Source organism: Polyodon spathula, chromosome 4 (assembly GCF_017654505.1).
Source record: "Polyodon spathula isolate WHYD16114869_AA chromosome 4, ASM1765450v1, whole genome shotgun sequence".
In the NCBI taxonomy this organism is placed as follows: domain Eukaryota; kingdom Metazoa; phylum Chordata; class Actinopteri; order Acipenseriformes; family Polyodontidae; genus Polyodon; species Polyodon spathula.
This window is the reverse complement of record NC_054537.1, coordinates 2,254,646-2,268,522: the sequence shown is the minus strand read 5'-3', so window position 1 is coordinate 2,268,522 and position 13,877 is coordinate 2,254,646. Positions and strand designations below refer to the sequence as shown.

General features: G+C 44.2%; 1 protein-coding gene across 10 annotated transcripts in view; it reads left to right on the top strand.

The window, feature by feature from the left end:
- Nucleotides 1-13,877, top strand: part of LOC121314053 (histone-lysine N-methyltransferase 2C-like) — a 152,577-nt gene that overhangs the window by 116,806 nt on the left and 21,894 nt on the right. For all 10 annotated transcript variants that reach the window (XM_041246856.1, XM_041246855.1, XM_041246850.1 and 7 more), the window contains 7 exons: nt 4,577-4,765; nt 6,084-8,756; nt 9,258-9,583; nt 9,767-11,526; nt 12,543-12,654; nt 12,900-12,978; nt 13,075-13,138. In XM_041246856.1, the coding sequence (XP_041102790.1) occupies nt 4,577-4,765; nt 6,084-8,756; nt 9,258-9,583; nt 9,767-11,526; nt 12,543-12,654; nt 12,900-12,978; nt 13,075-13,138 (5,203 nt within the window). The remainder of the gene's footprint in view (nt 1-4,576; nt 4,766-6,083; nt 8,757-9,257; nt 9,584-9,766; nt 11,527-12,542; nt 12,655-12,899; nt 12,979-13,074; nt 13,139-13,877) is intronic.

Genomic DNA, 13,877 nt, shown 5'->3' with positions numbered 1-13,877 from the left:
TGAATACTAGGATTACAGCTCACAGTGAATACTAGGATTACAGCTCACAGTGAATACTAGGATTACAGCTCACAGTGAATACTAGGATTACAGCTCACAGTGAATACTAGGATTACAGCTCACAGTGAATACTAGGATTACAGCTCACAGTGAATACTAGGATTACAGCTCACAGTGAATACTAGGATTACAGCTCACAGTGAATACTAGGATTACAGCTCACAGTGAATACTAGGATTACAGCTCGCAGTGAATACTAGGATTACAGCTCGCAGTGAATACTAGGATTACAGCTCACAGTGAATACTAGGATTACAGCTCGCAGTGAATACTAGGATTACAGCTCGCAGTGAATACTAGGATTACAGCTCACAGTGAATACTAGGATTACAGCTCACAGTGAATACTAGGATTACAGCTCACAGTGAATACTAGGATTACAGCTCACAGTGAATACTAGGATTACAGCTCACAGTGAATACTAGGATTACAGCTCACAGTGAATACTAGAAGGGTTACAGCTCACAGTGAATACTAGGATTACAGCTCACAGTGAATACTAGGATTACAGCTCACAGTGAATACTAGGATTACAGCTCACAGTGAATACTAGGATTACAGCTCACAGTGAATACTAGGATTACAGCTCACAGTGAATACTAGGATTACAGCTCACAGTGAATACTAGGATTACAGCTCGCAGTGAATACTAGGATTACAGAATACTTACACAGTGAATACTAGGATTACAGCTCACAGTGAATACTAGGATTACAGCTCACAGTGAATACTAGGATTACAGCTCACAGTGAATACTAGGATTACAGCTCACAGTGAATACTAGGATTACAGCTCACAGTGAATACTAGGATTACAGCTCACAGTGAATACTAGGATTACAGCTCACAGTGAATACTAGAATTACAGCTCACAGTGAATACTAGAATTACAGCTCACAGTGAATACTAGGATTACAGCTCACAGTGAATACTAGGATTACAGCTCACAGTGAATACTAGGATTACAGCTCACAGTGAATACTAGGATTACACAGCTCACAGTGAATACTAGGATTACAGCTCACAGTGAATACTAGGATTACAGCTCACAGTGAATACTAGGATTACAGCTCACAGTGAATACTAGGATTACAGCTCACAGTGAATACTAGGATTACAGCTCACAGTGAATACTAGGATTACAGCTCGCAGTGAATACTAGGATTACAGCTCACAGTGAATACTAGGATTACAGCTCACAGTGAATACTAGGATTACAGCTCACAGTGAATACTAGGATTACAGCTCACAGTGAATACTAGGATTACAGCTCGCAGTGAATACTAGGATTACAGCTCACAGTGAATACTAGGATTACAGCTCACAGTGAATACTAGGATTACAGCTCACAGTGAATACTAGGATTACAGCTCGCAATGAATGCTAGGATTACAGCTTACAGTGAATACTAGGATTACAGCTCACAGTGAATACTAGGATTACAGCTCACAGTGAATACTAGGATTACAGCTCGCAGTGAATACTAGGATTACAGCTCACAGTGAATACTAGGATTACAGCTCACAGTGAATACTAGGATTACAGCTCACAGTGAATACTAGGATTACAGCTCACAGTGAATACTAGGATTACAGCTCACAGTGAATACTAGGATTACAGCTCACAGTGAATACTAGGATTACAGCTCACAGTGAATACTAGGATTACAGCTCACAGTGAATACTAGGATTACAGCTCACAGTGAATACTAGGATTACAGCTCGCAGTGAATACTAGGATTACAGCTCACAGTGAATACTAGGATTACAGCTCACAGTGAATACTAGGATTACAGCTCACAGTGAATACTAGGATTACAGCTCACAGTGAATACTAGGATTACAGCTCACAGTGAATACTAGGATTACAGCTCACAGTGAATACTAGGATTACAGCTCACAGTGAATACTAGGATTACAGCTCACAGTGAATACTAGGATTACAGCTCGCAGTGAATACTAGGATTACAGCTCACAGTGAATACTAGGATTACAGCTCACAGTGAATACTAGGATTACAGCTCACAGTGAATACCAGAAGGGTTACAGCTCACAGTGAATACTAGGATTACAGCTCACAGTGAATACTAGGATTACAGCTCACAGTGAATACTAGGATTACAGCTCACAGTGAATACTAGGATTACAGCTCACAGTGAATACTAGGATTACAGCTCACAGTGAATACTAGGATTACAGCTCACAGTGAATACTAGAAGGATTACAGCTCACAGTGAATACTAGGATTACAGCTCACAGTGAATACTAGGATTACAGCTCACAGTGAATACTAGAAGGGTTACAGCTCACAGTGAATACTAGAAGGATTACAGCTCACAGTGAATACTAGGATTACAGCTCACAGTGAATACTAGGATTACAGCTCACAGTGAATACTAGGATTACAGCTCGCAGTGAATACTAGGATTACAGCTCGCAGTGAATACTAGAAGGATTACAGCTCGCAGTGAATACTAGGATTACAGCTCACAGTGAATACTAGGATTACAGCTCACAGTGAATACTAGGATTACAGCTCACAGTGAATACTAGGATTACAGCTCGCAGTGAATACTAGAAGGATTACAGCTCGCAGTGAATACTAGAAGGATTACAGCTCGCAGTGAATACTAGAAGGATTACAGCTCGCAGTGAATACTAGGATTACAGCTCACAGTGAATACTAGAAGGATTACAGCTCACAGTGAATACTAGGATTACAGCTCGCAGTGAATACTAGGATTACAACTCGCAGTGAATACTAGGATTACAGCTTGCAGTGAATACTAGGATTACAGCTCGCAGTGAATACTAGGATTACAGCTCGCAGTGAATACTAGAAGGATTACAGCTCGCAGTGAATACTAGAAGGATTACAGCTCGCAGTGAATACTAGGATTACAGCTCGCAGTGAATACTAGGATTACAGCTCGCAGTGAACACTAGGATTACAGCTCGCAGTGAACACTAGGATTACAGCTCGCAGTGAATACTAGGATTACAGCTCGCAGTGAATACTAGGATTACAGCTCGCAGTGATACTACTAGAAGGGTTACAGCTCGCAGTGAATACTAGAAGGGTTACAGCTCGCAGTGAATACTAGGATTACAGCTCGCAGTGAATACTAGAATTACAGCTCACAGTGAATACTAGAAGGGTTACAGCTCACAGTGAATACTAGAAGGGTTACAGCTCACAGTGAATACTAGAAGGATTACAGCTCGCAGTGAATACTAGGATTACAGCTCGCAGTGAATACTAGAAGGATTACAGCTCGCAGTGAATACTAGGATTACAGCTCGCAGTGAATACTAGAAGGATTACAGCTCGCAGTGAATACTAGAAGGATTACAGCTCGCAGTGAACACTAGGATTACAGCTCACAGTGAACACTAGGATTACAGCTCGCAGTGAACACTAGGATTACAGCTCGCAGTGAACACTAGGATTACAGCTCGCAGTGAATACTAGAAGGATTACAGCTCGCAGTGAATAGTAGGATTACAGCTCGCAGTGAATACTAGAAGGATTACAGCTCGCAGTGAACACTAGGATTACAGCTCGCAGTGAACACTAGGATTACAGCTCGCAGTGAACACTAGGATTACAGCTCACAGTGAACACTAGGATTACAGCTCACAGTGAACACTAGGATTACAGCTCGCAGTGAACACTAGGATTACAGCTCGCAGTGAACACTAGGATTACAGCTCGCAGTGAACACTAGGATTACAGCTCGCAGTGAATACTAGAAGGATTACAGCTCGCAGTGAATAGTAGGATTACAGCTCGCAGTGAATACTAGAAGGATTACAGCTCGCAGTGAACACTAGGATTACAGCTCGCAGTGAACACTAGAATTACAGCTCGCAGTGAACACTAGGATTACAGCTCGCAGTGAACACTAGGATTACAGCTCACAGTGAACACTAGGATTACAGCTCGCAGTGAACACTAGGATTACAGCTCGCAGTGAATACTAGAAGGATTACAGCTCGCAGTGAACACTAAGATTACAGCTCGCAGTGAACACTAGGATTACAGCTCGCAGTGAACACTAGGATTACAGCTCGCAGTGAATACTAGGATTACAGCTCGCAGTGAATACTAGGATTACAGCCCGCAGTGAATACTAGAAGGATTACAGCCCGCAGTGAATACTAGAAGGATTACAGCTCGCAGTGAATACTAGAAGGATTACAGCTCGCAGTGAATAGTAGGATTACAGCTCGCAGTGAATACTAGAAGGATTACAGCTCGCAGTGAATACTAGAAGGATTACAGCTCGCAGTGAATACTAGAAGGATTACAGCTCGCAGTGAATACTAGGATTACAGCTCACAGTGAATACTAGGATTACAGCTCATAGTGGCATTCATCAAGGGAGAGTATGGTCAGGAGACACATGGAGGCCTTCATATCCAGCTTGTTATTAGCCGGTCTGCTTTGTGGGATGTCCCGATTGCACCAAATAGAATCTCACACCAAATAAATGATCTACTTTTTCTTTTGTACAGCAAAAAGCCAGAGATAATCGGGCTGCCCTGCGCATAAATAAGGTCCAAATGTCCAATGATACCATTAAAAGACAGCAGCACCATCAAGAAATTATTGATCCCAACATCCCTATAGAGTCAGATCTTCTGTTTAAAGATCCGCTGAAGCCTAAGGAATCGGAACATGAGCAGGAATGGAAATTCAGACAGGTAAGGATCATATCAATGCTTGCGTTAGATCTGTTGTTGCAGTAGCTTTAGAGTGAAAGCAGTCTTCCATTTTCACAGTCTGAGAGTCCTATCATCTCAGTATAGGAAGGCAGTGTAAGGAGACACATTTATGTCTGAAAATGAGTGCTCAAAATACCAATTGCCCTGTTAGTAAGTTTCCATTTATTGATTCATGTATTCAGAAGTTACACGCATATAGCTTAAACATTAACGTTAGACACAACAGTGTAGCACCGAGTTATAAACAACAGTCTGACAGTGATCAGTTACATCACGTTCTGGGAGGTAGCTCAGGTACGGAGAGGGTCTCTCATCAGGAGAGGATTCAGGGAGCTTGTCTCACTCACATTCTCAAGTGCCTGTCTTATATATCTTGCTTAAATGTGGGGGTGTGAAGCTGAACTTTGTGAGCTCTGCTTACACTCTGTTTTCCTAACAATATCAAAGCACTGTCAATTTCATGGTTCCAGACTCATACACATCTCTTCTACACAAGGTCCAATGTAGCCCACTTTATCATTTCCTTGTTCCTCTGTGTCCTGAGATGGCTGAGATTGAAGACATCCTCTCACCTTGTAGCTGAGCTTGAACACAGTGTTCTCAAGAGTGCTCACAATATTCATTTAACCTTCATTGACCCCTACAGCAGCAAGCAGACATGCAAGCAGGCATGATAACATGCTTATTTAGAATGGCTTTTCTGTACAAAGCAGAGCTACGTATTTAAATGCCATATACATTTTTTCTAGTTATGTATTGTATTCTTTGGCTGTTTTGTGTAAAACTGCCTAGACTACCTCATGGGCTCAGTTTAAGTGGTCTGCACATGTTTGTATTTTGTTAATGTGGCAAGGAAAGATTCAGAGTAATTAAATGTCAGATAAATAACACTCACGCTTTTTTGGAGGGAGGGGGGGCTTGCCAACAAAAGCAGCAGGATGTGGAAAATTATTCTGGTGTGATCCGCAGCAAGTGGAGTTTGGCTACCAAGAGCTAATAAAACAAATGTACAGGGTGTAAGAAAATAACTGGCAATTCTGTTTAACGTCTGTCCCATTTCAGGACTGCAAGTGCAGTTAACACTTTGCTTTTTGAAAAATAATTATTGTAGCAGGCTGAGGCTTTCATTTTAAAATAAAACAAGCAGCAGTTGGTCAGAAGCTGTCTTTGCTTGTCAGTATCGTTGCTGTTGCCTGGCCAGGTTCAAAGTCTACAGTAGTGCCAAATCATGTGAATAAATTGGCTAGTATATAAGCATGTGTTTGTTTTATGTATTTTTGTTTTTACACCTTAACAGCAGCTGAGGCAAAAAAATAAGCAGCAAGCCAAGATAGAAGCAACGCAGAAACTGGAGCAAGTTAAAAGTGAGCAGCAACAGCAACTGCAGCAGCAGCAGTCCAGCGGTCAGTCGGGCAGCGATTCTCCCAACAGCGGGAATCAGAGTCCTCTGACTCCCCAACCAAGCAATGGAAACACGTCCCCAGCACAAGAGACGATGCCCAAAGATGGATTTGCGATACCGCAGCCACCTGGCACTCCTACAGCATCATCCTCTAATGATGTCTTTCTTAGACCCCAAGCCCCACCTCCTACACCTACACGGATGCCAGTGCAAGACCCCTTTTCCCAGGCTCAGCCTGCACAACCACAGTCCCCACAGATGTTTTCTCCTGGGGCCTCGAACTCAAGGCCATCATCCCCATGGGATCCATACGCCAAAATGGTTGGAACACCTAGGCCACCTGCAGTGGGGTCACATCCCCCCCGGAGGAAGTCCATCGACCCCTGCACTCCTCCACCAGCCGGAACCAGACTGGGAGCTGAGCAGCAGGAAAGGAACAGGCCTTCTCCTGGTCACGAGTCTTTTGGATCTCCATCTTCTATCAATAACGATCCCTACGCAAAGCCTCCAGACACCCCCAGGCCAGTCCTATCTGCAGATCTCTTTGCTAAGCCCATGGGGCCACCAAGGACAGTTGGTAGTGCAGAGCAATCTGGGAAACTTCCACTTGGATCCACAGCCAGTGGTGATACATTTGCTAGGCCAGGTCTTCCAGCTGAAGTTTACCAAAGGATGCAGATGTCCCATAGCAGGATGATCCTGTCAGATCCATACACAAGGCCGCTGCTGACTCCCATTCCCGGAAGTAACGAGTCTGGTTCAGTCTCCTTGTTTAAAGCCCCAATGCCTCCCTCACAGTCACTGCAAGACCCCTACCCTGCTATGTCTTCAGCTCTCCGGCGCATGTCAGTGGATCCATACCAACGTCCTGTGCTCACGCCAAGGCCAGCAGATGGATTTTCCCAAAACCAGATGAACGACCCTTTTGCCAAACCTCCGCTAACTCCTCGTCTCGCGATGAACGACAACTTTTCGCACCCTCCCAGGATGAGCCGTCAGTCCCAGAGGGACCCCTTTTCACAGCCTGGACCCATAGCAAGACCACCATCTCAGGATCTATATGCTCAGGCACCTTTAACTCCTGGGCCTGCTCCTCTGCAGTCTGCAGATCCCTATTCTCAATCCCATTCTACCCCCAGACCTGGGATGGGAGAGAGGTTTGCACAGTCTCCAGTCCATCAGAGTTATTCTGATCCGTATGCACAGCCACCAGGCACCCCAAGACCAGTAATGAACAATCCCTATTCCCAGTCACCGGGAGCCCCGAGACTTGTAATGAACGACCCCTATTCCCAGCCAACGGGAACCTCGAGACCAGTAACGAACGACCCCTATTCCCAGCCACCGGGAACCCCGAGATCTGTAATGAACGACCCCTATTCCCAGCCACCGGGTACCCCGAGACCAATAACGAACGACCCCTATTCCCAGCCACAGGGTACCCCGAGACCAGTAACGAACGACTCCTATTCCCAGCCACCGGGAACCCCGAGATCTGTAATGAACGACCCCTATTCCCAGCCACCGGGAACCCCGAGACCAGTAACGAATGACCCCTATTCCCAGCCACCGGGTACCCCGAGACCAGTAACGAACGACTCCTATTCCCAGCCACCGGGAACCCCGAGACCAGTAACGAACGACCCCTATTCCCAGCCACCGGGAACCCCGAGACCAGTAACGAACGACCCCTATTCCCAGCCACCGGGAACCCCGAGACCAGTAACGAACGACCCCTATTCCCAGCCACCGGGAACCCCGAGACCAGCAATGAACGACCCCTACTCTCAGCCACCGGGAACCCCGAGACCAGTAATGAATGAACCCTTTTCCCAGCCACTGGGAGCCCCGAGACCAGTAACGAACGAACCCTTTTCCCGGCCCCCGGGAGCGCTGAGACCAGTAACGAATGACCCCTATTCCCAGCCACCGGGAACCCCAAGACCAGTAATGAACGACCCCTATTCCCAGCCACCGGGAACCCCGAGACCAGTAATGAACGACCCCTATTCCCAGTCACCGGGAACCCTGAGACCAGTAATGAACGACCCCTATTCCCAGTCACCGGGAACCCTGAGACCAGTAATGAACGACTCCTTTTCCTGTCCACCAGGCACACCAAGGCCCGGGACCTCGGAAACCATTAACAGACCAGTGGTCACAAGGCCTGGGTTGATGCCAAATCAAGGTCCTTTCTCGCCGGCACCCCAGAACAGAGCTGCAGGCACGCAGGAGACATTTGTGTGCCCGTCAGACCCGTGCTCTCAAACTTCAAAACTGTCTGGAATGACCGAAGAACCCTTCACTCAGCCTGATCAACTGAATCAAACATCTATTCACGATCTGTGTGAGCAGCCTCCAATGACCCCTCAGTCACAGTCTGGTGGTGTATTTGATGATGGACGTCTGGTTCGCGACATTACAGAGCAGCACGGAACAGGAAAGGAGGGGAACTTTGGAGTTTCTTCAACCCTAAATATGGCAGGTTCAGTGGCAGCAGGAGTGACCAGTGAAGCACAGAACAATATGCATGTATCACAAGGAGACACCGAAGAGAAGCTGAGACAGGTGAGAGTTCTAGAGTTCTGTAAAGTGAGACACATAACCACAAGACTGGGTCATGAGGAGCTTTTTATTATTGTTTAATTTATTTTGATAAACAAGCACTACTGTGATGATGTATTGGATGAAAATGGTTTTTGAACATGATTGCAGCGGTTTAAAATGATCTACCTCAATTGATACCATCTAATGCCTTGCTATTTATTGGAACTCTGCTTGTTCCCATGTTTAATGCTGGATGGGGTTTGTTTTTGATCTTAGTGTTTCGTTCTTGGTTTCTAGAACAAACCGCTAATTTCACAACTCCTGATTTCTTTTATTTCTCAATCACAAATTCTGTCTGATATCAGTATTCGTGATTGTGGTTCTGCCATTTGTATAAAATAACTTGGAAATGTAATGTATAGATGTTTTATTTTGTACCCCCCAGTATTTGTTCATAGTGGGGTAAAATACAAATAATAATGCACGCTGATTCACATTTCAGCAATGTTCTTATTGTTTCAGCGGCTCAGGTTACGGGAAATAATTCTGAGACAGCAGCAGCAAAAGATTGCTGTCCGTCAAGAGAAAGGCCTGCAGGACCCTGCACTGTCTGCAGCACCAGGAACTCCTCGACACTGGTCACAGGAAGACCCAAATCGTCCCAACGAGCTGTTCAACAGACCCCCTCCTCCTTACCCCGGGACAATAAGGGGGCCGCTGATTCCACCAGGAGCCCAGAGGTTTCCAGGACCTTTCCCCAGTGATCCCCGAGGATCCTTTCCCAGAGATAGACTGTTTAATAGACCCCCGTTTACAGGAGATGTTACTGGAATGGGCATGAGACCAAGGTATGATAGTCGGGATAAAATTACATTTTGAGAAGAAAAATATAACAGTTGTAAACAAAATATGTTTCACAAGGAGCAGATCAGGGATTTCGCTTAGATCTGCTCTAACTATTCATGTCATTTTCCATACTCTCTTTAAGCCAACCTATTTTTCAAAGCTAACTGTGTCTTTACCCATTTCAGGTTTGGATACCCACACAGTGGACAGGGTCCTATTCCTAGTCAAGAACGATTTCTCAGCCCCTCAAATCAAATGCAAGGCTCAATGCCAGGCTTTCCACAGCAGCTGAGGAGATCTTTATCTGTGGACCTCCCACGACCTATGGGCAATCCAATTGGACTCCACCAGCATTTTCCTCCTAGGGGCATGCAGATGCAACAACACAATATCATGGGGCAGCCCTTCATAGAACTACGGCACAGGGCTCCTGAAAGCAGGCTGAGGCTTCAATTTGGACCTTCTCTCATGGCACAAGAAAATGTTATGGATCCATCTTCCCAGAGAACTGGAGGGTTTATGACTGGACAGGAGATGGGGTTTCCTGGAAATCAGGGCTCAAGACTAATGGAACCAACGATGAATCAGCGTCCAGGAATGGTCAGCCATGCGCAGATGTCTACCAGCTTTGAACATATTCCCCAGAACCAGATGCAAGCACATACTGGTCATCCACACGCCCCGTTAATGCGTTCTTTGAGTCATCCGGTAACCAGCGAGACATTCGGTGTTGCTCCTTTAGATTATTTTCCTTCAACATCTGCAGAATCCACTGAGGAGCTTCCACTTGCTAGCCAAGATGTAATTGCAGAGAAACTTGACCCTGATGACTCTGCCGTCAAAGATCTGGATGATGTGGAGGTTAAAGACTTGGACGACGAAGATCTTGAAAACCTCAATCTAGACCCAGAGGATGGAAAAGGAGATGATTTGGATCTGGAAACCAATGACCTTCATCTTGATGACTTCTTACGGTCAGGAAAGTTTGATATTATTGCATATACAGATCCTGAACTTGATTTGGGAGACAAGAAGGATATGTTTAATGAAGAACTTGATCTTAGTGATCCAATAGAGGACCACCCAGAGGCTGTAGAGGAACAGAAAACCAAGAGTAAAGATGTAAATACAAATTCTGCTGATGTGTCCCCAAAGAAGGAAGCTACTTCAGGAATGAAATTAAAATTGGAGAAAACACCAGAAAGATTGCAAGATGTAAAACAGGAGAGCAGCACTTCTAATGAGAACACTGATCCTCCTTCTTCAGAGCATACCATAAAAACTGAAGCGCATGCACATGCCCATCCACCCACTGACAAAGATCAGTCTGAAGAGAGGAATACTAGAAGCCAAGAAAATACTGGAGGCAGCCCCAGCCTGTCAGAGGCATCTGCCCCGTCAAGTACTGGCACCCTGGCTGGTTCGACTCCGGTGCTCCCCAGCATGCTAACTAAAGATAAAGTTGATAACACTGAGCTTGGGCCTTTAGGTTCTCCAACACAAAGCATGTCTCCTGCCCATCAGAAACATATGACAGGCATGCCCCAAAATCCCAATGGCTTGATGACACTGGGGCAAATGGAAGAACGTGCTGCAAACCCCAATGTATCGATGGATGAAATAATGGACCACACCTTCTCCCAGGGAGCACCGCCACCAGTCAATCCAAACTTCATTCAGGGACACAATTTTAGTGCTGAGCAGCAGATAGACCCACATATCCCCATGGTGAATCAGTCAGAACCCAATGGCATGTCGGCCACAGAACAGGCATTGATTTCTCAGGCTTTGAGTCAGCAGAACAGAGAGAGGCCATTGCTCCTTGATGAGCAGCCTCTTCTTTTGCAAGACCTGCTAGATCAGGAGAGACAGGAACAGCAGCAACAGAGACAAATGCAAGCCATGATACGCCAGCGATCCAGCGATTCATTCTTCCCCAACATTGGTAAGCTTCATATATGCAATGAAATGTAATTTTTCCAGGATTAAATACTTGCACAGTGCTTATGATGGTGTTGCCCAGTAAGAGTTTTATTGCCACTTCATTTTTACTTCTGCCCATTTCAATAATACAGACCACATCAGATCCATGTCATAGAGTTACGGACCATTCAATTACAGATCCAAGTTGCCTTAGATTGTGCTTCCGAAGTTTCAGTCTGGCTTCCATTCAGGACATAGCACAGAGACTGCGTTAGTAAGGGTCTGTAATGGCCTCCTTCGGTCTGCTGATTCTGGTCAATTATCTATTTAGTTTTACTGGATCTTTCGGCCGCTTTTGCTACTGTAGACCACAGAATCTTATTGGAGAGAATGCATAATCTTACTGGAATGGGGGGCATTGCCTTGGAGTGGTTTTGCTCATTTATCACACCGGCACCAATTTGTTTCATTTTTTTAATTTCATTCATTTTCTGGAACTGGTGATGTGAAGTACGGAGCACAACAAGGCTCTGTTTAGTGCAGATATGCTCCCCTGTGCATCCATCATTGCTAAGTACAACACTTGATTTCACTGCTATGCTGATGACACACACACATACTGTTCATTTCCCACTACATCAGAAGTGGCAGCTACTGTGCTGTCTCAGTGTTTGAGTGAGATCCAAGCATGGAGGACTGCTAATTTTCTGAAAATGAATCCACAAAAGACAGAGGTGCTGTTGGTTGCCTCCAGGCACAGTTTGGCTAAATCACCTTGTATTTCTGCTCCTTTTGATGGTCACTTGAAGAGGGCAACATAAGAGCAAAGTTTATTGTATACTATGTTTTTGTTTAGATTTTTTTTTTTTTTTGTTAATAGTATTTTCTGTTCCTCTAATTTTAATTTGTAACAAAAAAGTCACCAAAAAACAACTTGCACATCAAGCTTAATTTTTTTTCACTGTTTATGAAAAATTGCTTTAACATACTGTTTGTGATTGCTGTCTTCATCTTTTATTTTATTGTATTGCTTTTTAGACTTTGATGCCATTACAGATCCAATAATGAAAGCAAAGATGGTAGCTCTGAAAGGAATCAACAAAGTCATGGTTCAGAACAGTATGGGGATGCCTTCAATGGTCATGAACAGGTACGGAAAACTAGAAGCACAAAAACTTGCAAACAGAAATCAAGAACAGCATTAGTAACCTGTCATGGTTCAGGCAGCCCTTCCTAGCAATACACTTGATCATGTGTATAAATGCAGAAGACAGTTTAGTCAGCTAGTTCCTCAGACAGTGGACTCTCTGCACATTTTCCTCTGTTTTGTGGGTTGGAAAGTCCACAGTAAAGTTGCAGTTTCCCAGAACTTACTGCGCCTGTCATTTTTTCCAGGTTTCAGTTTGTGGGTCAACAAATGCCTGAACCAGAAGTGGGTGAAGGGGTGTCAGTTCCTCAGCAAGCCATTGGACCGGTAACTTCACATTTTGTTCAGTTTCAGTCAGGTCATGGTAAATTAGCTGTGTTCAGTCTTCCTTTAAGGTGTCTTCATTTTTAAAATGCATTGCAGGATGGCAAGTTAGCACCACAGATGGCAAGGCCTAACCCTCCCAGTTTTGATCCTGGGTTTGTCAGTAAGTATGCAGCTTTATACTACCTTTCAAGATATCTTCTGAAATGAAGTAAATGGGCTCCTGAAGGTTAACATAGAAGTGAATAGTGGATCATTATATCATTAGCTATGTAGTAAATGACATCACAAGCACATTCATAGATTTAAATAGAAATAACTGAGTGTAGTTGCCATGGCATCAAAAGCCTTTAAGTGCCCTTAGTGTTTGTTTTCAAATACACTATCCCTTAACAAAAGTGTGTTAAACATACTGGAACGGCACAAACTTTAAACATTTAAAAAATAAAATGTGTAGAATTAAAAAAGGGGTGCTTGTTAGTTTTTCATTCAATTACAATCTAGTTTACTAGTATTGAAACAGTAAGGACTACCCAATCCAACTGGATGAATTCTGTACAACTTACTGTAGTTTCCGAATGTATATCTGTAGGTGTAATAAATGACATTTTGCAGTTTGCCTTTTTATTTTATTTTACCAAGTCCCTCTTATTTGACATGGTTTTTAAATAAGCATTATATCTAAATAGCATTCAGACTCCTAATCTTGATTTACTGTGTTGGTCAATATTTTTAGCAATAGCAGTGTGGACTCCAGGTGAACTTGCTCATTTTAAAGCATGCTGCTCATTCCTCTTAGTAGGCAGGGGTGGTTACAATGTGTGTTTTGAGAAATTTGGGGCATCTGCAAAGTAAACTGCCTATAATTCCTAATGCTCTTGTTTAATACTTGTGCTGTTTGT